A 27665-nucleotide genomic window follows, 5' to 3' on the forward strand; every position below is an offset into this window, starting at 1 on the left:
GAGAGGTAAATCGGCCATAACTCAAGGAACCCTGGTTGAGACTGGCCACCTTAAACCTACTACACACTACTAGTTGTTTTTTTGTTCAACCCAACGGGCTAAATGCAAAAACCTGACAGCTCAGGAGGAGCTGCTGTACTAACTATGTGATGTTAATACAGCGATGTCCCCCGCTGTGCTATTGTGTCCTGAAGAGGGGATGGTCCCCTTGCCAGAACACTCCGGTCAACACTCTCAGCCAATGGCTCAGGAGCCGATCAGCAGACCTTTTTTTGGTCATGCCCTTTTGACGGCTTCTGTTGAACCGGCTGCCGTGCACATGGGCCGAATGTCGACTGGTTTCTGTTGGCCTGGCCGATGCCGACCGACATCGGCCCGTGTGTACTAGGCTTTGGTCAGTACACCTTTTCACAAACTCGTGGACATATAAGATATGACACATGGAGATGTAAGATATGATACATGGAGATATAAGATATGATACATGGAGATATAAGATATGATACATGGAGATATAAAATATGACACGTGGAGACATAAGATATGACACGTGGAGACATAAGATATGACACATGGAGACATAAGAAATGACACAAAGAGACGTAAGATACGACACATGGAGACGTAAGATAGGACACATGGAGACGTAAGATAGGACACATGGAGACGTAAGATAGGACACATGGAGACGTAAGATAGGACACATGGAGACTTAAGATAGGACACATGGAGACGTACGATATGACACATGGAGACGTACGATATGACACATGGAGACGTAAGATATGACACGCAGAGACGTAAGATATGACACGCGGAGACGTAAGATACGACACATGGAGACGTAAGATAGGACACACGGAGACGTAAGATAGGACACACGGAGACGTAAGATAGGACACATGGAGACGTAAGATAGGACACATGGAGACGTAAGATATGACACATGGAGACTTAAGATAGGACACATGGAGACGTAAGATAGGACACATGGAGACGTAAGATACGACACATGGAGATATAAGATAGGACACATGGAGATATAAGATAGGACACATGGAGATATAAGATACGACACATGGAGACGTAAGATACGACACATGGAGACATAAGATATGACACATGGAGATATAAGATAGGACACATGGAGATATAAGATATGACACATGGAGACATAAGATATGACACACGGAGACGTAAGATACGACACACGGAGACATAAGATATGACACATGGAGACATAAGATATGACACACGGAGACGTAAGATACGACACACGGAGACATAAGATATGACACATGGAGACATAAGATATGACACATGGAGATATAAGATATGACACGTGGAGACGTAAGATACGACACATGGAGACGTAAGATACGACACATGGAGACGTAAGATATGACACATGGAGATATAAGATACGACACATGGAGATATAAGATACGACACATGGAGACGTAAGATATGACACATGGAGACGTAAGATATGACACATGGAGATGTAAGATACGACACATGGAGACGTAAGATATGACACATGGAGACGTAAGATATGACACATGGAGACGTAAGATAGGACACATGGAGATATAAGATAGGACACATGGAGACGTAAGATATGACACATGGAGATATAAGATATGACACATGGAGACGTAAGATATGACACATGGAGACGTAAGATATGACACATGGAGATATAAGATATGACACATGGAGACGTAAGATATGACACATGGAGATATAAGATATGACACATGGAGACGTAAGATATGACACATGGAGACATAAGATATGACACATGGAGATATAAGATATGACACATGGAGACGTAAGATATGACACATGGAGATATAAGATATGACACATGGAGACATAAGATATGACACATGGAGACGTAAGATATGACACATGGAGACGTAAGATATGACACATGGAGATATAAGATATGACACATGGAGATATAAGATATGACACATGGAGATATAAGATATGACACGTGGAGATATAAGATATGACACGTGGAGATATAAGATATGACACGTGGAGATATAAGATATGACACGTGGAGATATAAGATATGACACATGGAGATATAAGATATGACACATGGAGACGTAAGATATGACACATGGAGATATAAGATATGACACATGGAGACGTAAGATAGGACACATGGAGATATAAGATATGACACATGGAGACGTAAGACTTGAAGCACGAGTTTGTGAATTAATGGTTGATCTGGATGGACTTTTGTCTTTTTTCAGCCAGACTAACTATGTAACCATGTGAAGAGTCACACTACCTCAGGCAATGCTGTATACGTTTGCTGTGGATAACATGAACTATATGCAAAAAATCTACCGTATGCCCAGATATACTGATTTTATGGAGGAGCGTCCACTGAAAGTGTATGAGATCCATCAACAGAACGTTTGTATTTTTCTTCAATGCTTAAATGATGTATTCTTTAGTGCTCCATTCAAAGCCGCGCTCCAAACATTGTTTATTCCTTGAAGCAGCAGCATGGCGACGTTTTCCATTGAAAGTCACTTTATAAAGATCAGGTGCAGGTTCATTAATTACAATATGCTAATTACAGGCATAGGAAAGCCAGACATCTGTCACTTATGCTATCTGAGGTGACTTTTAATCCTTCCAGAAAGAACATGACAGGAATGTGAAGAGCGGTGAGGAAGCATTTCTACAAAACAAGGCTAAAAGAATGAAGAGGCATAGAGGGCACACGTTTTATTAAAAGGGACCCATCAGTAATTTTACAAGTCCGTATTAATAAATCTAGACATGCCACAATAGACAGCTTTTTTTTTTTTAAAGCTCCATCTTTTGTTTTTAGAAATTCTAGTTACTGTGTCTAGGCGAGGATGCTGTCATCAGTCTGCTGCAGGCAGAAGGAAACATTTCCTCAGTCTTCTCTGTCCCCAGTGATCAGACTGCACACAATGTACTTTTGTAGCAAGTCATTAGAAGAGATGCTGAAGGAGGGCCTGATTTGTGTCAGACATTTGTGAACACGGCTAAGAAGTGCACATTACGCGATTGTGTCAGTTTTGAATCAACACCAAAAGGTCCCAGATATAGATGGTGACCATAGATGATGCCTGAACATAGATGGCTCTGTCCTTCTGGAGAGAAATTCAGTTGAAAGCATTGTTAGGGGGAGTACTTTGATCTCTGTGAGAGGTAATAGCTACCTGGAAGTATTACAATGACACAATATGTAGTAGGAAAGCACTTAACATGGTGAAATAATTCCAATGATAGGTCCACTGTAAAAGAAAAGTGTGACCAAAGCTTTTTGGGGCATCCGTCTCTTCTTGGTTACGGGAGTGCACTTACTTTTGTTCTCCTGTGACCCAGAATCAGCCAACAGCAAGCTAAAAACTGCTGTTGGCTGACATCACAGAGCTGTCCCAGGCTCTAGAAGGATCCCGACAATAATGTCAAGATGCACCCAGATGCTTAACTTGCAGCCAGCTCAGCCTCTAAGCATGCAGTGGGTGCTGGAGGGGCAAAGCAGAGACAGTCACTGCTTTCTGCTCAGCAAAAACCAAGAATTGTATGATCAAATGTCATGTGATCACTCAGTTCTCAGGCTTAGAGCTGGCGGGGGACAGCTGCAGCAACACACCGATGCTGCATCAAGGAGATAAATATATTACACTTTATTGTCAAAAGTATTGGGTCGCCTGCCTTTCCACACACATGACCTTTAATGCCCCCCCAGTCTTAGTCCGTAGGCTTCAATATCGGGTTGGCCCCGCCCTTTGCAGCTATAACAGCTTCAACTCTTCTGGGAAGGCCGTCCACAAGGTTTAGGAGGGTGTCTATGGGAAGGTTGGACCATTCTTCCAGAAGCACATTTGTCAGGTCAGGCACTGATGTCGGGGGAGGAGGCCTGGCTCACAGTCTCCGCTCTAATTCATCCCAAAGTGTTCTATGGGGTTGAGGTCAGGACTCTGTGCAGGACAGTCAAGTTCCTCCACCCCAAACTGGCTCCTCCATGTCTTTATGGACCTTGCTTTGTGCACTGGTGTGCAGTCATGTTGGAACAGGAAGGGGCATCCCCAAACTCCTCCCACAAAGATGGGAGCGTGAAATTGTCCAAAATGTCGCCTTAAGAGTTCCCTTCACTGGAACTAGGGGGCCAAACCAACCCCTGAAAAACAACCCCACATCATAATCCCCCCTCCACCAAACTTTACACTTGGCACAATGCAGTCAGGCAAGTACCGTTCTCCTGGCAACCGCCAAACCCAGACACCTCCATTGGATTGCCAGACAGAGAACTGTGATTGGTCCCTCCAGAGAACACGTCTCCACGGCTTTAGAGTCCAGTGGCGGCGTGCTTTACACCACGGCATCCGACGCTTTGCATTGCACTTGGTGATGGAAGGCTTGGATGCAGCTGCTCGGCCATGGAAACCCATTCCATGAAGCTCTCTACGCACTGTTGTTGTGCTCATCTGAAGGCCACACCAAGTTTGGAGGTCTTTAGCTATTGACTCTGCAGACAGTTGGCGACTTCTGCGCACTGTGCGCTTCAGCATGCACTGACCCCGCCCTGTCATGTGACGTGGCCTACCACTTGGTGGCTGAGTGGCTGTTGTTCCCAGTTGCTCCCACTTTGTTATAACCCCACTAACAGTTGAGCGTGGAATATTTAGTAGCCAGGAAATGTCACGGATGGACTTATTGCCCAGGTGGCCACCTATCACGGGACCACGCTTGGAGTCACTGAGCTCCTGAGAGCGACCCATTCTTTCACCAATGTTTGTAGAAGCCGTCTGCATGCCTAGGGGCTTGATTGTATACACCTGTGTCCATGGAGGGGATTGGAACACCTGAATACAATGATTTGGAGGGCGGGGACAATACTTTTGGCAATATAGTGTTGATTATTATCTTCAATTTCCATGCTTCTCCTTTAATCTATCACAAAATACTGACACAAAAAGGGTCAGAAGAAAAGCTCAGGAGGCAGGAGGGGCCATCTTTGACTTTCAAAAGAAAAAGTCGAGATTTGCATATAATTACTCTGCAGCAGTTTCCTACATCAATCATGTGCAGTTTTCGCTGAAAGTGACCTTCTGCTTATGCATTTTCATTGTAGGCTCGGTCTGAATATCCAAGGTTTGTGACAGCTTTACCCTGCGTGTTTTGGACCCAAGAAATGTAGAGTTTTTCTAAGCTGTACAATTACCATAGAAATGCCGGAACACAATGGTTCTTAGTGCAGCTTTTCTTTATGTATGTAACAATTACATATGTAACGTATGCAGCTTCACGGTTTTCAAAGCGTCAATGAAGACGAAAAGTGACAAGGCACGTGGCCGGGAGGCAATCATGTCTTTCTGTAGCCCATCTCCACAGTGCTCAGCCCTGATACCCCCCTATAGAGGAGCAGCTGCCTCCAGAAGATGGGCTCTGATGGGATCTTACCTTCTCTTGCCAGTGCAGGATGCCAATTATTGCCAGGATGAAAACGCACACACCAATCAGAGCAATGGCAGTCAGCAGGACGATGTTACTTGGGGTCAGGTAGAGCTTGGCACTCCAGCTGTGGAGGGAAGAGACACAATAATGAAATGGAATCCGTCTTATCAGATGGGAAAGCAATCAGAAGACACAAGGCAAGTCTGACAATCACGCTGATGGAGAGATCTGTACATTACAAAATACAAACGTATCACTTTCAGATCATTACTGAACACGATGCATGATGGAGTCATAACAGAGAATAGAGGATACTAATGCCGAGAATTAGCCAGCAACACATCCCTCCCTGGGGACCTCAACTCCCTACTGAGTGCACCTACCTCCAACCACCCCACCAACCTCCCCCAGCCCCCTCTCCTCATCACAGCACATCCCTCCCTGGGGACCTCAACTCCCTACTGAGTGCACCTACCTCCAACCACCCCACCAACCTCCCCCAGCCCCTCTCCTCCTCACAGCACATCCCTCCCTGGGGACCTCATTCTCTGCTTACAGCACATCCCTCCCTGGCCACCTCACCCTTTGCTCACAGCACATCCGTCCCTGGCCACCTCACCCTTTGCTCACAGCACATCCGTCCCTGGCCACCTCACCCTCCGCTCACAGCACATCCCTCCCTGGTGGTCTCACCCTCCGCTCACAGCACATCCATCCCTGGTGACCTCACCCTCCGCTCACAGCACATCCCTCCCTGGTGGTCTCACCCTCCGCTCATAGCACATCCCTCCCTGGTGGTCTCACCCTCCGCTCACAGCACATCCATCCCTGGTGACCTCACCCTCCGCTCACAGCACATCCCTCCCTGGTGGTCTCACCCTCCGCTCACAGCACATCCCTCCCTGGTGGTCTCACCCTCCTCTCATAGCACATCCCTTCCTGGTGACCTCAACCTCCACTCACAGCACATCCCTCCCTGGTGATCTCACCCTCCACTCACAGCACATCCCTCCCTGGTGATCTCACCCTCCACTCACAGCACATCCCTCCCTGGCCACCTCACCCTCCACTCACAGCACATCCCTCCCTGGTGACCTCACCCTCCACTCACAGCACATCCCTCCCTGGCCACCTCACCCTCCGCTCACAGCACATCCCTCCCTGGCCACCTCACCCTCCGCTCACAGCACATCCCTCCCTGGTGTCCTCACCCTCCTTTTTTAAAGCAATCCACTGAGCTGGCCAGAACCAACTCTTGAGGGAGTCTATTCCACATTTTCACAGCTCTCACTGTGAAGAAACCTTTCCATGTTTGGAGATTACATTTCGTTTCCTCCAGACGTAAAGAGCGCCCCCTTGTCCTCTGAGGCCTATATGCGAATGTAATAGAAAACAAAAAGTATCCTATAAAAAGGACCATATCTCTACAAACAGACATCCATTCTAGATAGTCTTAGAAGCAGAAGGGTGCAAAACCATCGTTCTCATGAAACTCTATTATGTTGTCCTGCAGAAAAGCAGAATTAGAAGAGTTGGAGCCTTCAGCAGGCATGCTAACGATGGATGGCATCAATGGACGGCTCCTTAATGAGGCATGTGACAGGCTGACTTAGTGGAAGGCAGTTGCGAAACAGTAGTCACAGCAGCCCCTGGCGGCTTCAATGGGCCACAGTGGGGGGGGGGGGATACTGAGACAAAATAAATAGAAAATCTGTGAAGAGAACACAAACCCATCACTTGTATCAAGGATTGAAGAGGTTGCTGCCGACACTGCCCCTGCACCACTATGACATTTCCCATCTAGAAAAGCTGACATCAGACATACAGACTTCAGAATCATTTCCCCTTTACAGACTGTGCAGTACGGGGGATTTGTTTAGCAATGTAGATTTACCCCCCGGTTCACATATCTGCGTTCCTGTGGTCCACGTTTTGCACGGACACGAGAGCCCATTCATTTGAATGGACTCCAGTGCCCCGGGACACGCAGGGAAGAAGTCCCTGCACTTCTGAAAACACAGCCGAGGTTCGCAGTACGGTAGCGTTTCCCAGTGCGGGCGGCGTGCCGTTAGAATGAATGGCACCCGCCCGTGGGTCCGCATTCTTCTGTGCGGGTGGTGCGGCTGCACGGATTTTTGTGTGGATCCGCAGCGGCACCACCTGCACAGATGTGAACCTAGCCTTATTGCTCTCAGAGTTTCTAGACATCCCGGCCAGCACTGAAATTTTCTTGTATGTCTAACCCCCGGTTCACATCTGTGCGGCCGCGTTTTGCACGGGCAAGGGAGCCCATTCATTTGAATGGACTCCGTGCCTGTGAACCACAAGCAAGAAGTCCCTTCACTTCTTCTGAAAATGCAGCCCACAAGGGAACCTCGATTTTTGAGCGGATCCGCAGTGGCACCACCCGCACATATGTGAACCTAGCCTTATTGCTCCCACAGTTTCTAGACATCCCGGCCAGCACTGAAATTTTCCTGTATGCTAAAGCAGACTTCCTCAGGCTGTAACCCCCCCCCCCCCAAAGTATTTCTATTTGCAATGATATAGGGTTAAAAAGTCATGTGGGCTGATTTACTGAGGCTGCATTCACACTGATCCAATTTTCTTCCACTTTTGCTTTAAAAAAAAAAATGGAAAAGCAAACATGTGACCACGTAATCCTATGGAACTCTTCACACTGATACATTGCGGGTCTTTTTTGCTTTTTTTGCATTTTTGGTGTAGGTTTGTTGCAGTAAAAAAAAAAAGCAGGAAAAATGCACCCACGTTACCTTTTTTGGTGTGGTTTTTTAGTCACGTGTCCCTGTAAAAAAACGCACCTTAAACGTGGCAAAAATGCATCAGTATGAAAGTAGCCTTAACCAGTTCCCGTCCGGTCCATGCATATAAACGGCCGGACGGGAGCAGCGCAGGAGCGGGTGGCTGTTTATAAACGTCCTCCCTGCCCCCTGCTTGTTCGCGCTCCCTGGGCGCAGCACCAACCTTTGTACACGACCTCTGTGTGAGCTCCAGATCATTTGATCACTGATTGGTCAATCAGTGGTCACATGAAGAGAAGTAAGCCAGATGTCACTTGTGAATAATCACAGATGTCACAAGGTAAAGGGCTATTCACAACAGCCTTGTACCATGTGATAAGCTGTGATCAATCACAGCTCACACAGTATTTCTCAACGGCTGCAGGAATGCAGCCAGAGAGAAGGAGAAATGATTGCTTTTACAGCCTTTATGGGTGTAAAAGCAATCAGTGTAAAAAAAAAAAAAATCTTCATCACCCCCCACAAGTAGTACAGTGTCACCATGGTGACACTGTACTGCTAGGGTGACAGTGTGTAAAAAAACCTCCCAAAAAACACAAATAATAATATAAAAAAATAAAATAAAAATGTAAAAATTTTTTTTAAAATTATAATTTTTGGTTATAAACTAATTTGGGTTATCTTTTTTTTTTTACTAAAAAGATAACGGAATACATTTTGGCCAAGATTTAGGAAGAAAGATTATTTATTTACAAAATGTTTATAAGAAAAACATTGTTTTTCAAAATTTTTGGACTTTTTCATTTACATAGCAAAAAAAATAAACATCCCAGCAGTGAATAAATACCATCAAAATAAAGTTTTATCTGTCTCAAAAAAATGCTTAAAAATACATATGGGTGCAGTGTTGCATGACTGCGCAATTGTCATTCAAAGTGTGATAGCGCTGAAAGCTGAAAATTGGCCCGGACTGTGAGGGGGGGGAAAGTGTCCAAACTGGAAGGGGGGGGGGGGGGGGGAAGTGTCCGGACTGGAAGGGGGGGGAAAGTGTCCGGACTGGAAGGGGGGGGGGGGGGAAGTGTCCGGACTGGAAGGGGGGGAAAGTGTCCGGACTGGAAGGGGGGGAAAGTGTCCGGACTGGAAGGGGGGGGAAAGTGTCCGGACTGGAAGGGGGGGAAGTGTCCGGACTGGAAGGGGGGGAAGTGTCCGGACTGGAAGGGGGGGAAAGTGTCCGGACTGGAAGGGGTTGAAAGTGTCCGGACTGGAAGGGGGGGGGGGAAGTGTCCGGACTGGAAGGGGGGGAAAGTGTCCGGACTGGAAGGGGGGGAAGTGTCCGGACTGGAAGGGGGGGAAGTGTCCGGACAGGAAGGGGGTGAAAGTGTCTGGACTGGAAGCGGGGGAAAGTGTCCAGACTGGAAGGGGGTGAAAGTGTCCGGACTGGAAGCGGGAGAAAGTGTCCGGACTGGAAGCGGGGGAAAGTGTCCGGACTGGAAGGGGGGGGGGGGGGAAGTGTCCGGACTGGAAGGGGGGGGGGGGGGGAAGTGTCCGGACTGGAAGGGGGGGGGGGAAGTGTCCGGACTGGAAGGGGGGGGGGGGGAGTGTCCGGACTGGAAGGGGGGGGAAGTGTCCGGACTGGAAGCGGGGGAAAGTGTCCGGACTGGAAGGGGGGGAAAGTGTCCGGACTGGAAGGGGGGGAAAGTGTCCGGACTGAAAGGGGGGGAAAGTGTCCGGACTGGAAGGGGGGGAAAGTGTCCGGACTGGAAGGGGGGGAAAGTGTCCGGACTGGAAGGGGGGGAAAGTGTCCGGACTGGAAGGGGGGGGAAGTGTCCAGACTGGAAGGGGGGGAAAGTGTCCGGACTGGAAGGGGGGGGAAGTGTCCGGACAGGATGGGGGGGGAAAGTGTCCGGACTGGAAGGGGGGGAAAGTGTCCGGACTGGAAGGGGGGGAAAGTGTCCGGACAGGAAGGGGGTGAAAGTGTCCGGACAGGAAGGGGGGGAAAGTGTCTGGACTGGAAGGGGGGGAAAGTGTCCGGACAGGAAGGGGGGGAAAGTGTCTGGACTGGAAGGGGGGGAAAGTGTCCGGACTGGTGGAAGCGGGGGAAAGTGTCTGGACAGGAAGGGGGGGGGAAGTGTCCGGACTGGAAGGGGGGGAGTGTACGGACAGGATGGGGGGGGAAAGTGTCCGGACTGGAAGGGGGGGAAAGTGTCCGGACTGGAAGGGGGGGAAAGTGTCCGGACTGGAAGGGGGGGAAAGTGTCCGGACAGGAAGGGGGTGAAAGTGTCCGGACAGGAAGGGGGTGAAAGTGTCCGGACAGGAAGGGGGGGAAAGTGTCTGGACTGGAAGGGGGGGAAAGTGTCCGGACTGGTGGAAGCGGGGGAAAGTGTCTGGACTGGAAGGGGGGGGAAGTGTCCGGACTGGAAGGAGGGGAAAGTGTCCGGACTGGAAGGGGGGGGGGGAGTGTCCGGACTGGAAGGGGGGGGAAGTGTCCGGACTGGAAGTGGTTATAAAGGCTGTACTGGAAGGGGGGGAAAGTGTCCAGACTGGAAGGGGGGGAAAGTGTCCGGACTGGAAGGGGGGGAAAGTGTCCGGAATGGAAGGGGGGGAAAGTGTCTGGACTGGAAGGGGGGGAAAGTGTCTGGACTGGAAGGGGGGGAAAGTGTCTGGACTGGAAGGGGGGGAAAGTGTCCGGACTGGAAGGGGGGGAAAGTGTCCGGACTGGAAGGGGGGGAAAGTGTCCGGACTGGAAGGGGGGGAAAGTGTCCGGACTGGAAGGGGGGGAAAGTGTCCGGACTGGAAGGGGGGGAAAGTGTCCGGACTGGAATGGGGGGGAAGTGTCCGGACTGGAAGGGGGGGAAAGTGTCCGGACTGGAAGGGGGGGGGGGGGGGAAGTGTCCGGACTGGAAGGGGGGGGGGGGGGGAAGTGTCCGGACTGGAAGTGGTTATAAAGGCTGAAGGTTTGTTTTTTTAACATCAAGCATTCTATGCATGAAGGTAAAAAACCTTCTGTGTGCTGCTCCCCCCACAGCCGCCCCCCGAATACTCGCTCATTACCTCAGTGAGTAATGGGTGAATTTATTGAATTGAGATATATACTCACAAAAGTAGCAATAATAAAAGCAGCAGTGAGTATATATATCTCAATTCAATAAATTCACCCTTTACTCACTGAGGTAACGCTCAAGGTTGGTGCGCTTTTGTTTTTGTTCTCTGTTACAGTATTTATTGCGCTTCCCCAGCCTTGTGTTAGAGCTGCACAACCTTTGATCGGCTATTGGATGAACCTTCATACATGGTTCTACCTGCTGAATTCTGATCTGGGTCTCTTGAGCGCAGGTCTTGTTTCTGTTTCCACCCCCTAATACTCACTTGGGCCCCCTCTCGATCCAATGATGTGCACGGGAGCCTCAGCTGTCCCAGGTCTCTCTCTCCTCATTGGTTGAGACACAGCAGTGGGAGACATTGTCTCCCATTGCTGTCAATTACAGCCAGTGAGCCAATGAGGAGAAAGTGTGTGTGGGGGGGAAGGGGGAAGGTGAGCCGCTGCTTTATGTGTCTTATGGACACAGAGTGGGACTCGGGAGCGAGCATGAACCAGTGCCCCCATAGCAAGTGGCTTGCTATTGGGGGCAGTGGTCAAGGGGGAGTAACCAGGAACGCCAGTGGGGGACCCGAGAATAAGAGGATCGGGGGCTGTGCAGAACCACTGAGCACAGCAGGTAAGTATTATTATTTTTATTTATTTCAGGTACTTATATAGCGCCGTCAATTTACGCAGCACTTTACATATATATTGTACATTCACATCAGTCCCTAACCCTCAAGGGGCGTACAGTCTAAGGTCCCTAACCCTCAGGGGGCGTACAGTCTAAGGTCCCTAACCCTCAAGGGGCGTACAGTCTAAGGTCCCTAACCCTCAGGGGGCGTACAGTCTAAGGTCCCTAACCCTCAGGGGGCGTACAATCTAAGGTCCCTAACCCTCAGGGGGCGTACAGTCTAAGGTCCCTAACCCTCAGGGGGAATACAATCTAAGGTCCCTAACCCTCAAGGGTGTACAATCTAAGGTCCCTAACCCTCAAGGGGTGTACAATCTAAGGTCCCTAACCCTCAAGGGGTGTACAATCTAAGGTCCCTAACCCTCAAGGGGCGTACAATCTAAGGTCCCTAACCCTCAAGGGGCGTACAATCTAAGGTCCCTAACCCTCAAGGGGTGTACAATCTAAGGTCCCTAACTCACATTCATACATACACATACTAGGGCCAATATAGACAGGAGCCAACTCACCTACCAGCATGTCTTTGGAGTGTGGGAGGAAACTGGAGTATCCGAAGGAAACCCACACAGGCACAGGGAGAACATGAAAACTCCAGGCAGGTGGTGCCGTGTTTGGGATTCAAACCAATGACTCTAGTACTGCCAGGCGGAAGTGCTAACCATTTAGCCACTAAGCTGCCCACATGTTTGTCCTTTTTAAACAAACCTTTACTATCACTTTAAGGCAAATAGAATGGGCACTTTGCCCCAGAGCTTAGTAAATGGGCAGAAGCTCGGATCACCTCCATCATCCAATCACGTGCAAGCAAAATGCTGTTTTTTTTTTAAATTTATTTTCCTTGCATGTGATTGAATGCGTTCTGCACGGTTGGGAAGGGGGTTGTTGAAGAGCAACAATGGGTTGTGCTCGTTGGGCATTACCATAGTGCCCGCTGACCGCGATGGAGGTAGAATTCTTGCTGCGGCTTGTGTATACCCCAGTAGTGTATTTATGTTCTGTGCTGCCCTAGGCAATACAAAAGATCTGCCGTCCCTAACCCTTGCCTGCGGGGTCCGGGGAGAGCGGATATAGTGAATGCGGGGTCCGGGGAGAGTGGATATAGTGAATGCGGGGTCCGGGGAGAGCGGATATAGGGAATGCAGGGTCCGGGGAGAGCGGATATAGTGAACGCGGGGACCGGGGAGACCGGATATAGTGAATGCAGGGTCCGGGGAGACCGGATATAGTGAATGCGGGGTCTGGGGAGAGCGGATATAGTGAACGCGGGGACCGGGGAGACCGGATATAGTGAATGCAGGGTCCGGGGAGAGCGGATATCGTGAATGCAGGGTCCGGGGAGAGCGGATACAGCGAATGCGGGGTCCGGGGAGAGTGGATATAGTGAATATGGGGCCTTGGGAGAGCGGATATAGGGAATGCGGGGTCCGGGGAGAGCGGATATAGGGAATGCGGGGTCCGGGGAGAGCGGATATAGTGAATATGGGGCCTTGGGAGAGCGGATATAGGGAATGCGGGGTTCAGGGAGAGCGGATATAGTGAATGTAGGGTTCGGGGAGACCAGATATAGTGAATACGGGGCCTTGGGAGAGCAGATATAGTGAATGCAGGGTCCGGGGAGAGCGGATATAGTGAATGCAGGGTCCGGGGAGACCAGATATAGTGAATACGGGGCCTTGGGAGAGCAGATATAGTGAATGCAGGGTCCGGGGAGAGCGGATATAGTGAATGCAGAGTCCGGAGAGAGCGGATATAGTGAATGCAGGGTCCGGGGAGAGCGGATATAGTGAATGCGGGGTCCGGGGAGAGCGGATATAGTGAATGCGGGGACCAGGGAGAGCGGATATAGTGAATGCGGGGTCTGGGGACAGCGGATATAGTGAATGCGGGGTCTGGGGACAGCGGATATAGTGAATGCGGGGTCCGGGGACAGTGGATATAGTGAATGCGGGGTCTGGGGACAGTGGATATAGTGAATGCGGGGTCCGGGGAGAGCGGATATAGTGAATGCGGGGTCCGGGGAGAGCGGATATAGTGAATGCAGGGTCCGGGGAGAGCGGATATAGTGAATGCGGGGTCCGGGGAGAGCGGATATAGTGAATGCGGGGACCAGGGAGAGCGGATATAGTGAATGCGGGGTCTGGGGACAGCGGATATAGTGAATGCGGGGTCCGGCGAGAGCGGATATAGTGAATGCGGGGACCAGGGAGAGCGGATATAGTGAATGCGGGGACCAGGGAGAGCGGATATAGTGAATGCGGGGTCTGGGGACAGCGGATATAGTGAATGCGGGGTCCGGGGACAGTGGATATAGTGAATGCGGGGTCCGGGGACAGTGGATATAGTGAATGCAGGGTCCGGGGTTTAGTAACACTTTAAACTTGGAGAGGAAGAAGCAGCTCAAGAGGCCAATCAAGTGCGATGCATTACAAGAAGCATGCTGATAGGAGGTGAAAGCAGAGTGAGGGAGTTGAATTCATAAGTCTGATGCTAAACACATTCCAGTTATATCAAAGAAAAGTCAGAGTTTGTTTTCTTTAGAAAGCAGCCACAGCCTGAGTAGAAACTCCTGCCCCCTGCCAGCATGCTGGTGAGAAGGCCCCAGTGGAAGCAGTGGTCTATCAGCAAATTTCCAAAACACCTTCTGCAGAGTCAGAGATTCTCCAATTATCAAAGCTCTTGCTTCCTGCAGTTTGCAAAAGCGCCAGCTCTGATTGGTCGGGGGGGGGGGGGGTGCTGCACCTCTGCAGAGAGACACAGAGAGCAAGGGTCATTCTCAACAGCATGCTGGCAGTGGACAGGCTTCAAAACGAAGTCAGCAAAAGTCAGCAATGGCAGTCCGTCCCCTTTAATCCATGTCTCCTAGATATCCGTTCCAGCCCTGGAAGCTTTTGCGCACATTATACAAGGAGCGATAGAATTAGCATCTCATTTTGGGGCCGCGGCCCGCATCCGCTGCCCCATACACCTTTTTGCCCCGGGGCACTCTGAAATCCATCCGCAGATTGGCACCAGCAGATTTCCCTTACCGCCAACCGATCTAATTTTCCGCCTTCAGCAATTAATTTGTATGGAAACGTTAGCGTGACGAATGACCCACATATCAGCCTTCCTGGCTTGGCGCTGTCACTCTCAGCCTGCGGAGATTGAAGCGCAGTTGGCTCCTTTTGCTTGACATTAATTTACCTGGTGGGTTGCGGCACAAAGAACCGGCGAGCGATTGTTACTGTTCCCTGCTCATGTTTTGTAAGCTGAATTCTTTCCAGAAGTGACCGGCTGGCACTCGAACAAGTGCAGAGGAAGGAAATAAATGAATTTGAGAAGACGGAGCCCACAAGTGCGCCTATTTATACACCTCGCATTAATGCCGGAATTTATTGGCTGCTGGGCAGCACTAAAAAACGGTGAATAATGGTTTTTTCCTTTTTCGGCTTTAGTGACACTCTGCCCGGGCCGCTAAGACAAAAACAAGGAACAAAGTCTACTTGCCCAGAGAATTAGCCTTTTGTTCTGGTAATTCCGTAGTGTACCGGGCAACCCTGCGGCGAGTGAAACAATCATTGTGCTGGTCGTTAGGTGTTCTGGGGCAACGTTTTTCTTCCTATCACAGGACGCCTGGCTCTGGTGCTTTACTGCATGAAGCAAGGTCTTAACACTTAACCTCCCGTAAAAGGTGGCTGCAAACCTCTGAAATGGAAAATGAACAAAGCATATCCCTCTACAGTGTGTACTTGCCTCAGTCCAAAGCACCCAGTATCATTTATAATAAGATCAAAGTAGAAAATCGAGCGGTAAAACCGTAAGCAGCTGATGCACCGAAAAGGTAACCAAAACCAACCTCCAAAGTAATCAAATAAATATAGGTGCGGCGAGTGAAACAATCATTGTGCTGGTCATTAGGTGTTCTGGGGCAACATTTTTCTTCCTATCACAGGATGCCTGGCTCTGGTGCTTTACTGCATGAAGCAAGGTCTTAACACTTAACCTCCCATAAAAGGTGGCTGCAAACCTCTGAAATGGAAAATGAACAAAGTATATCCCTCTACAGTGTGTACTTGCCTCAGTCCAAAGCACCCAGTATCATTTATAATAAGATCAAAGTAGAAAAGTGAGCGCTAAAACCGTAAGACCGCCATCCACGACCTCTTTGTTTCCCGTTCCCTCAACCTCCTAGCGATCACGGAAACCTGGATCCAGCCCACTGACTCTACCTCCCCTGCTGCACTCTCCTATGGAGGTCTCACCTGGACCCACTCACCCAGGCCTAACGGTCGTAAAGGTGGTGGGGTTGGTCTGCTCCTGTCACCGCAGAGCACCTTCAGAGTCCCTCCAAACCCCCCCTCCCTATCCTTCTCCTTCGAGGCCCACTGCGTCCGACTATTCTCCCCAACCCCCCTGAAGATTGCTGTGATATACCGGCCTCCTGGATCCATACCCCGCTTCCTGGAAGACTTCTCCTCCTGGCTACCCTTCTTCCTCTCCTCTGAGCTACCCACCATCATCCTTGGGGATTTCAACATCCCTGTCAACCTCGACAACCCGGACACAGCCCGTCTCCTCCACCTAACCTCCTCCTTTGCACTTGCACAGTGCATACAATCCACCACCCACTCAGACGGTAATATCCTTGATCTTGTCTTCTCCAACCGCTGCGCTCCCCACAACCTCACTAACACCCCCTTCCCTCTCTCTGACCACAACCTGATCACCTTCTCTATCTCCTCGTCCTCCAACGCCTACCCCTCCAAATGTCACACTATTACCAACCGTAACCTCCGCAACCTTAACCCTGCCCCCCTCTACTCTGCAGCTGATCATCTCTATGACAGCATCCTCCCCCTGTCCTGCCCCGACTTGGCTATGACCGCCTACAACAACGCGCTCTCAACAGCCCTTGACTCACTAGCGCCTTTAACTACACACAACATCAGACCCCGACCGCTCCAGCCTTGGCAGACTGATCACACCAAAACCCTCAAACGACACAGTCGTGCCCTGGAGCGACTATGGCGCAAAACCAAATCCCAACAAGCCTTCACCCGCTACAAATCTGCCTTCCACACCTACACCTCCTCCCTCCATGCTGCCAAACAAGCCTACTTCTTGACCCTCATCAAGGCCCTCTCTTCCAATCCTCGCCGACTCTTCTCCGCCTTCAACACTCTACTCTCTCCACCTCCACCCAGCACCTCACTCACTGCCCTTGAGATTGCCAATCACTTCAAAAACAAGATTGACACAATTCGCAAGGACATTGCCACAACTCACACGCCCTCTCAACCCGTCCCCTCTCACACAGCTACCCCCTTATCCCCCCTTCCCCTCGACATAACCCGCAGGGACTTCGTCGCTGCTCAAACTCTCTCCAACCCCCTTCACCCTCACTCAGCTACCCCCTCATCACCCCTCTCCCACGGCCCCACCACTGCTCTGACCTCCTCTTCCACCCCACCCTACATTCCTAATACTGAAGCTCCCCCAACACTCCGCACCTTTGACCTTACTACCATCGAGGAAGTCTCCAAGATCCTCTCTGATGCCCGCCTCACCACCTGCCCCCTCGACCCTATCCCCTCACAACTCCTACGACCTCCTTCCCCCTCCATCCTACGCTCCCTCACCCACATCTTCAATCTCTCCCTCTCCTCTGGCACTTTCCCCTCCCCTCTGAAACATGCACACATCACCCCCATACTTAAAAAGCCCTCCCTGGACCCTAATGACCCAAACAACCTCAGACCCATCTCCCTGCTCCCATTTACATCTAAATTCCTCGAGCGCCTAGTCTACACCCGCCTATGCTCTCACCTCAACGACAACAACCTCCTCGATCCCCTACAGTCCGGCTTCCGTCCCCTACACTCCACCGAAACTGCCTTACTCAAACTCTCCAACGACCTGCTAACCGCCAAAGCTATTGGCCACTATTCAGTGCTCCTACTCCTTGACCTCTCTGCGGCTTTCGACACAGTCGACCACCCCCTCCTCCTCAAAAAACTACACTCCCTCGGCCTCAGAGATTCTGCTCTCTCCTGGCTCTCATCCTACCTGTCACAACGCTCCTTCAGCGTTACCTATAATGCTACCACCTCCCCCTCACTCCCCCTCTCTGTTGGGGTCCCTCAAGGCTCTGTCCTTGGGCCCCTTCTCTTCTCCATCTATACCTCCTCCCTTGGCCAACTCATACACTCTCACGGCTTCAACTACCACCTCTATGCCGACGACACACAAATCTATCTCTCAACCCCCCACCTCACCCCCTTGGTCTCAGCCCGAATCACACACCTACTGAGCGACATATCAGACTGGATGTCACTCCACTTCCTTAAATTGAACCTCTCCAAAACCGAGTTTCTTGTCTTCCCCCCAGTCCGGACACCACCCCCCATTGACTTCTCCGTCACATCCAACAACGCTACCATCAAACCCGCCCTGCAGGCCCGAGTACTTGGTGTCATTCTGGACTCCAACTTATCCTTTCAACCCCAAGTCCAATCTTTAACAAGCTCGTGCAGACTCCACCTCCGCAACATCACCAAAATCCGCACGTTCCTAACCCTAGAAACCACTAAACAGCTCATCCACTCCCTCATCATATCACAACTCGACTACTGCAACTCCCTCCTCACTGGCCTGCCTCGCCGCTGGCTATCCCCGCTTCAGTCGATCCTGAATACGGCTGCCAGACTCATTCACCTTTCCAACCGCTCTGTCTCCGCCACCCCCCTCTGCCAATCCCTCCACTGGCCTCCACTCAGTGTCCTCCACCCCCCTCTGCCAATCCCTCCACTGGCTTCCGATTGCGCAACGGATCAAATTCAAAATCCTAACGCTAACGTACAAAGCCATCCACCATACTGCCCCGTACTACATCACTGACCTAATATCCAAGTACCCCCCAGCACGCACACTCTGCTCCTCACAAGACCTCCTTCTCTCTAGTTCCCTGGTCTCCTCCTCCCATGCCCGCCTTCAGGACTTCTCCAGGGTGTCACCCATCCTCTGGAACTCCCTGCCCCAACCCATCAGATTATCACCTACTCTCCTCTCCTTTAGGCGCACCCTGAAAACCCATCTCTTCAGGGAAGCCTACCCCACCCCCTGCTAACTTGCCGACCTCCTCCACTCTTTCTACCACTCCATCCCCCACAGCTATCTCCTCCTGTGCCACCATCCCCTCCCTCCTATATTGTAAGCTCGAAAGAGCAGGGCCCTCGATCCCCTCATGTTTTGCATTGTATTGTTATTGTTCTGTCACATGTTCTGTCCCCCTTTGTAATGTACAGCGCTGAGCGAACTATCGGCGCTTTATAAATACTGTATAATAATAATAATAATAATAATGTAATGCAATAAATATATAAAATAATGCATAAAATCAAATGATTAATGGTATTCCCATATAAGGTGACAAAGTGCAAATATTGTGTTAATATGTCATATCCACAATAAAGTGCTAATGAGGTGACAATCGTGAGCGCGTAATAGTGCTAAAATATCAAACTCCAGTATATGACATAGGAATGTCCACAAAGTGCTAATCTTGAAGATCCATCCAAGAATGATCTTAGGTAAGTGCTTCGTATACTCTAACGATTATTCAGGTGATGTGCCGAGAATGTGTTAAGATTACGCACTCACCAGATGCGTAATCATAATACGTATTTGTATATAAAGATGTCATATGGTTGCATTACATCGATTAATTCTGATATTTTTGCGCTGCACCTATATTTATTTGATTACCTAGTATCATCTCCCATCCCTTCGCTATCTGTATGACTCACCTCTGACAGTATATGCAAGACGTGGACAACTGTGGCCCTCTAGCTGTTGTGGAACTAGATGTCTCATAACTCCCAGAGGCAGAAACATGGTGGGAGGACTGACAGTTACTCCCAGAGGCAGAGGAATGATAGAACTTCTGTAACAGCTGAAGGGCCACAGATGCCAACCCCTGATACAGCCCTACCCCCCCCCCCACTCCAGCACACAACAGGTGATTGAAAGCCTCAGCTGTGCACGTTTCCCTATGAGACTGTGTAGAAGGGGTATGTGTCCATTCCCTCCACTCAGGTCTCTGTTTACACTCAGCTCCCTGCTCTATGCTGTGCGACGTGTAATGGCAGATCCCCACCCCCAGTCTTTAGATAGCTCGGAAATGCTAAATTCTCTACTTTGGGGTCGCAGATAAAAAGGTACAGCGTATGTAGGGTTTGTTTCATCTCTGTGTATCACCTGAGGCCTGTCACTTCGCCAGGTATATGTATGGGTTTACAACCCCTTTAAGGTGCCATAAACGCTTTCATAAATGACTGATTTCATTTCCAATTGATCTCTATTGATCTATAGGAATAATTGATCTATAGACAACAGCGTATTTGATTGATATGACACACACACATCAAAAATGGCTACTCTTTGGATTGTCCCCCTGGATTTTACTGGAATAAAGTATCTTGATGTTTTAGCAGTGGTGCGGCGCTTCAATTTACATTTCTGTATGGACAGCTCAATATACGATGCCTGTGTGCTGGGATGAATGAACTCCTGCGCATGTGCTGAAGATCCATCGAATGATCCACATGTCAGCCTCCCATTAAAGTGGCTGTAAACCTCTGAAATGGAAAATGAACAAAGCATATCCCTCTACAGTGTGTACTTGCCTTAGTCCAAAGCACCTAGTATCATCTCTCATCGCTTTGCTATCTGTATGACTCACCTCTGACATTATATGCATTATGGGCAACTGTGGCCATCTAGTTGTTGTGGAACTAGAGGTCTCATAACTCCCAGAGGCAGAGACATGGTGGGAGGACTGACAGTTACTCTCAGAGGCAGAGGAACGATAGGACTTCCGTAACAGCTGAAGGGCCACAGTTGCCAACCTCTGACACGCCCCCCCCCCACCACTACAGCACACAACAGGTGATTGAAAGCCTAAGCTGTGCATGTTTCCCTATGGCTACTCTTCGGATTGTCCCCCTGGATTTTATTGGAATAAAGTATCTTGATGTTTTAGCAGTGGTGCGGTGCTTCAATCTACATTTCTGTATGGCAGTGTTTCTCAACTCCAGTCCTCATGGACCCCCAACAGGTCATGTTTTCAGGACTTCCCTCAGATGAAACAGCTGTGGTAATTACTAAGGCAGTGAAACTGATCAAATCACCTGTGCAAAATAATGGAAATCCTGAAAACATGACCTGTTGGGGGTCCATGAGGACTGGAATTGAGAAACACTGCTGTATGGGCAGCTCTATATACGTTCTCGGCACGGTGCCTGTGTGCTGGGATGAATGAACTCCTGCGCATGTGCTGAAGATCCATCATCTTACATCAGCTATTCAAGATGGCCGAAGACCCAACACATGGAAGAATCTTGGGAAGAAGAAGCCGGCACCAGCAAGGGACCTCGTGGACATTGGGTCATTGGAGAGGGGTAAGCTGAGGGGTTCAGTTCCACCTTAAATGATAAGTACACTTTAATGGGTTTTGATCGATAGTTAGAAGATACGATTAGAAATGATCAATCGTATTTTTGTTTTCCCCATGCAATCCCATAATCTGATCGATCAAAATACGATCAAATTCATGAACAAAGCATTTCAGTTCTGCCAATTGATGCAAAATTCTCCTCGAATCGAATCTGATCTAAATAGAATCTAAATTGATCAGAAGAGAATTCTTTCCTATTTGATAGTTTACCGATTTGAGCGTTTTGATTGATCGGTACATCGATAGGATAATACATTTGAATCCTGTATGGCCACCATTACACCAACACTTAGTTACTGCAGAAAAGACGTATTATGTCTCTTCTGCAATAGAACAAACTGACCTGCCCGGCTTCTGAAGAACGTATGAGGAAAGTGGAAACACAGCGCTGGACCTGTAAGGTGATCTTATTGGTACTGTTGTGTTAAAGTATTGATGTTGATGATCTGGTTCTTGGGCAGGTGGCTTCTACACCCCAAAGGATCTCCACGATCTCCTTGGCTTGTAGCGTAATGTAATAACAATGGAAATTGAAGCGCCATTCCACTGATTCAGAGGTCCAGATACAGTGCACTTCAGGAGTCCAAAAACAAATTTGCAGTGTCAGCATCCCAGGAAAAAAAAATGGCGCCAGTTATGGGAAAACGAGTCAGGTGATCAAGGGTAGTTATTCAATGGTGCCAAAACTGCAATATGTTTGTTATTCGTAAACTGTTACTTGGGTCCAAGTGGTCATATTAGGTCAATGGTGTCACAAGCATCCCTTGCAGCTGCAGAGCAGGGAATGTCCTGCCCACTGCTGATCGGCTCCGGAATGACAGCTGATTTCCATGTTCACGCTGAACCCAAACTCATCCCTAATAACAACCAATCAGAGTTCAACAGACCTCTGCAAGATGGATTCTGGTTGGCTGCTTTAGCCACAGCACTTTACTTGTAATACATGTAAAATGTTTTGAAAGGTGGACAGGTGCTTTAAATAACACAGAGCAGGCCGCCAGGACCTTTTTCCTACACAACAAGAAAATCGCCGCTTTGGCAGGAATACTGAATGCACATTATTATTAGCTACCTAGTATCCAACACAGTTGCATGTGTGGGAGTGGGTTAATTATAATGATTAAAATAATTTGCAGGATGGTTAGTTTCCAGGGGTCAGATTTAATTCCACTCATGTGTTCTTTCTTTGTGTATAAGTAGAGGGTGCAGAGTATCGCAGGTCACACTGGGCACAGTACGAGAGGGTAATGTTCTGCAGAGTTATAGACAAGAAGCAGTCTCTCTGCAGATCATTAAAAATAAAAATAACAGGCTGAGAAAAAAAATTGCTGTGCTTACTGAGTCAGTTCCCCTTGCTCAAAGCAATGCTATTCATTTTGGGCATAGACAGAGCCGACTGTACCAAGAGCCACTTGTAGGCCTGTAACTAGATCTGTAGTGGGATGCAGGTTGTATTTGGGGGATTTCAGGGTTACAGTAGAGGAACCTGGTGACAAGAGTAGAATGGAGAAAAAGGGTATAGGAAGGACACGCTTGTGGGGTCCAGAGTCCAGACAGCCACCTCGTGGATCAAGATGGGGACCACATGAGGGAAAGTTGGGAATGCAGGGCAGGTTAAAGGGTATGTAAACCCCAACAATTTTTTTGAAAGTTTATATACGCAAGTGATCAAATTCCCTCTGTTCTCAGCTGCAGAACAGCTGAGGGAGGAGAAACAGCAGGTACACTGATCATCCCACTGAATGGCTGTACAGGGGGTGGGGCGTGTCAGGATAGGTCTGATCAGTGAAGAGCAGGCTGAGTTACATATAGTCACATAGTTAGTCAGGCTGAAAAAAGACAAAAGTCTATCCAGTTCAACCATTAAAAAAAAAAAAAGTTATTGTAAGGGAACCGACCCCAGACTTCACTGGGGTATTTCCGTTTGACTACCGCTTCCCTGTCCACACACAGACACCAATCTTGAAGTAAACCGGAGTAGACTACTTTATTTTAACACAGATACAAGATATGTACATTCAAAGGAACAACCCCCCCTCCACGCATAATGACACAAGGCGGGGCACCCTACATTTAGTAACAAGAGACACACCAGCAGACAGTCCCATCAGGAGGGAGGGCTGCTGGAGACACCCCCCCACTAAGCCAATACACACAAACACATACATCCCATAATAGATTGCTCCCAAGCAAGACACACAATAGAACAATGGGATGCAACCATATGGCATAAAACAATCAACAACCCCCACACCCCAATATTAGGACAGATCACCCTGTACCCCTAACAGGAACAGGGTGACTTACACATAATAGGGATATGGGGAGCTGAGACAGGGGTCTCCCCACTTCTCCAAAGTGAGCTGTGGTCCATGGGCCCCCCACCCAAAGTGACTCCCAACACAGTTATAATCCTACACTCACAGTTGATCCACAGGAAGGCAAAAAAACCCAGCAAAGTACGATCCAATTTGCTCCTGCAAGGAAAAAATGCCTTCTTGATCCTCCGAGAGGCAATCGGATATTCCCTTGATTAACTTTACCTCTAAATTCCCAGCATAGCATGTAAAAATGGCCACGCTGTGCTCTCATGCCTGGTGTGGTCAGTTTTTATTAAGAAAGCAGAAGGACTGGTAGGAACAGCAGGAATTTCCCACTAAGGAAGCAATACAAAGAGAACAGGGGACTTTGTCATACAAGTATATGGTACAGCAGGCACGTATGAAGAATAGGAAATATTGGGTTTACATACTCTTTAATGTCTTAATTAAAAATGTATTACATTGCATTTTAAATTTAGCACGTGTGAGTGCCAGGATGTGCCTGTCTTTAGCTTCCTTGTACAATGACAGTCAGATCGAAAGAGGAAGGGAATCGGTGCAACCCTACCCCCAATCTATTGATTGGATGATGAAGGAGCAGCAGACCATTGAAAAGGGTCATCCCTCTGCTCACTTTGCTCTCACCTCTTTTCATTATGTTCCTCCTTCACACATTGGCATACAGCTGAGCTTGATTTGCTCTCCATGCTGTCCTTCTTTCTCTCAATATGAGTACCATTGTACAAGGAAGCTAAAGTCAGGCAGATCCTGGAACTCACACTAGCAGCATATAAGTTAAACATTTAATAATGACTGTTGTTTAAAAATAGCAAGCAAATGATAAAATCAAGTTTTTTTTTTTTAATTGTTTAACCACTTCCCGTCTGGCCCATGTATATAAACGGCTGGACGGGAGCAGTGCAGGGGCGGGTGGCCATTTATAAACGTCCTCCCCGCTGCCTGCTTCTGCTTGTCCTCCGGACACAGTGGAACACCGATCGCTGTACGGAACCTCTGTGTGAGCTCCCAATCATGTGATCACTGATTGGCCAATCAGTGATCAAATGAAGAGTAGTACGCAAGATGTCACTTCTGACATCATTGCTTACTACGTGTGAAATCTGTGAATGATCACAGAGGTCACATGGTACAGGGCTATTCACAACAGCCTTGTACCATGTGACAAGCTGTGACCAATCACAGCTCACACAGTATTTCTCAATGGCTGCAAGAATGCAGCCAGAGAGAAGGAGAAATGATTGCTTTTACAGCCTTTATTAATTTATATAGCAAAAAAAAATAAAAATCCCAGTGGTGAATAAGTACCACCAAAATAAAGTTTTATCTGTCTCAAAAAAATGCTAAAAAATTCATATGGTTACAGTGTTGCATGACCGCGCAATTGTCATTCAAAGTGTGATAGCGCTGAAAGCTGAAAATTGACCTGGACAGGAAGGGGGGGAAAGTGTCCAGACTGGAAGGGGGGGAAAGTGTCCAGACAGGAAGGGGGGGAAAGTGTCCGGACTGGAAGGGGGGGAAAGTGTCCGGACTGGAAGGGGGGGAAAGTGTCCGGACTGGAAGGGGGTGAAAGTGTCCGGACTGGAAGGGGGGGAAAGTGTCCGGACTGGAAGGGGGGGAAAGTGTCCGGACTGGAAGGGGGTGCAAGTGTCCGGACTGGAAAGTGTCTGGACTGGAAGGGGGGGAAAGTGTCCGGACTGGAAGGGGGGGAAAGTGTCCGGACTGGAAGGGGGGGAAAGTGTCCGGACTGGAAGGGGGGGAAAGTGTCCGGACTGGAAGGGGGGGAAAGTGTCCGGACTGGAAGGGGGTAAAAGTGTCCGGACTGGAAGGGGGTAAAAGTGTCCGGACTGGAAGTGGTTAAGGCTACTTTCATGTTGATTCATTTTTGCCACGTTTGTGGTGCGTTTTTTTGTTTTTTTTTACAGGACACGACTCAAAAACCACACCAAAAAACGTAACGTGGGTGCATTTTTCCTGCTTTTTTTTTTTTACTGCAACAAACCTACACCAAAAATGCAAAAAAAAAAAAGCAAAACGGACCCGCAATGTATCAATGTGAAGAGTTCTATAGAAATACATGTTCACGTGTTTTCTTTTTCATTTTTTTTCAGCGCTGAAAGCTGAAAAGTGGCCTGGACAGGAAGGGGGTAACAGTGTCTGGACATGAAGTGGTTAATGTTGCTAGTTCAGGTAGCGCCGAAAAAGTCCCAATTATCTTCCATATTGTTGATTGTCATGGCTATTGTTACAACAGGGAAAGCCTCTGCTGCATCCTGCAAACATTGTTCTTTATGTTGGTTCAGTCCTGTTTAGGTATGACATTTGGGCCATACGCAGCCCCTACGTTTTCTAGTTTTTGTCACGTTTTTGATCCATAATAGACATGGATGGTTGAAATAATGGATTTACGTTAAGTGTTTTGGCCAAGTCACTTGACTGGGAAATACGGGGTTAACCGTTGGCTGGCCGGGCGGCTCTCTCCGAATCGTCATTGTTTAGAGCTTTTCCATAACTGCTTATTATGTGGAAGAGAGGTCTGCACAAAGCCCGAGCCCAGCACCCGCAATTCTGCTGTGATTGCAGAACAGTGCAAGGTATAATCTTGTAGCCATATGTTATTCTGGGTAATCCAGATGTACTTGTGATAGGTCCGATTCACAGAAGTTATTTCACATGCCGACCTCTCCAGTGTGTGTGTATATCTATCTATATATATATATATATACATATATATGTGTGTGTGTGTATATACAGTTGTGTTCAAAATAATAGCAGTCAGACATCACTAACCGGATCAATCACTGTTTTTGGTAGAAATGATATTTCTACATGGCAGATAATTTCCTAGCAGGTGTAGTAGAGTAATAGAAATCCAACAGACCCCACAGTCATGACATGCATGCTGCCGATTCTGTGTCACTGAATCACTCATTGAAAGGGACGTGTTCAAAATAATAGCAGTGTGGAGTTCTATTAGTGAGGTCATTCATTCTTTGAAAAACAGGTGGCAATTATTGCCCTTATTTAAGGAAGGAAGGCAGCAAATGTTGGACATGCTGGTTACAGTGCATTTCTCTCTGAAATTCCGAGGAAAATGGGTCGTTCCAGACATTGTTCAGAAGAACAGCGTACCTTGATTAAAAAGTTGATTGGAGAGGGGAAAACATATAAAGAAGTGCAGAAAATGATCGGCTGCTCAGCTAAAATGATGGCAAATGCTTTAAAATGGCAACCAAAACCTGAAAGACGTGGAAGAAAGCGAAAAACTACCATTGGAATGGATGGAAGAATAGCCAAAATGGTGCGGACTCAGCCAACAATCAGCTCCAGGAAGATGAAAGAAGGTGTGACGTTCCCTGTGAGGACTGTTACAATTAGAAGACGCCTATGTGAAGCCAAGCTATCTGCAAGAAGTCCCCGCAAAGTCCCACTGTTGGAAAAAAGACGCGCTGAAGAGGTTACAATCTGCCAAAGAGCACATTGACCGGCCTAAAGAGAAATGGAGCAACATTTTGTGGACTGATGACAGTAAGATTGTTCTTTTTGGGTCTAGTGGGCGGAGAGAGTTTGTCAGACGACCCCCAAACACTGAATTCAAGCCACAGTACACTGTGAAGACAGTGAAGCATGGTGGTGCAAGCATCATGATATGGGGATGTTTCTCATACTACGGTGTTGGGCCTATTTATCGCATACCAGGGATCATGGATCAGGTTGAATACATCAGAATACTTGAAGAGGTCACGCTGCCTTATGCTGAAGAGGAAATGCCCTTGAAATGGGTGTTCCAACAAGACAACGATCCCAAACACACCAATAAACGTGCAACATCTTG

At 48.5% G+C, this 27665-nt stretch overlaps 1 protein-coding gene across 1 annotated transcript in view; it reads right to left on the reverse strand.

Moving 5' to 3' along the window:
* Positions 1–27665, reverse strand: part of ITFG1 (integrin alpha FG-GAP repeat containing 1) — a gene marked incomplete at its 5' end in the record, with an annotated part of 284615 nt that overhangs the window by 16123 nt on the left and 240827 nt on the right. The window contains one exon of the mRNA XM_089665615.1: positions 5470–5587. Within this exon, the coding sequence (XP_089521741.1) occupies positions 5470–5587 (118 nt within the window). The remainder of the gene's footprint in view (positions 1–5469; positions 5588–27665) is intronic.

The sequence above is a fragment of the Staurois parvus genome, unplaced genomic scaffold (assembly GCF_062004578.1).
Source record: "Staurois parvus isolate SC_StPar_1 unplaced genomic scaffold, SC_StPar_1.0 ptg002264l, whole genome shotgun sequence".
In the NCBI taxonomy this organism is placed as follows: domain Eukaryota; kingdom Metazoa; phylum Chordata; class Amphibia; order Anura; family Ranidae; genus Staurois; species Staurois parvus.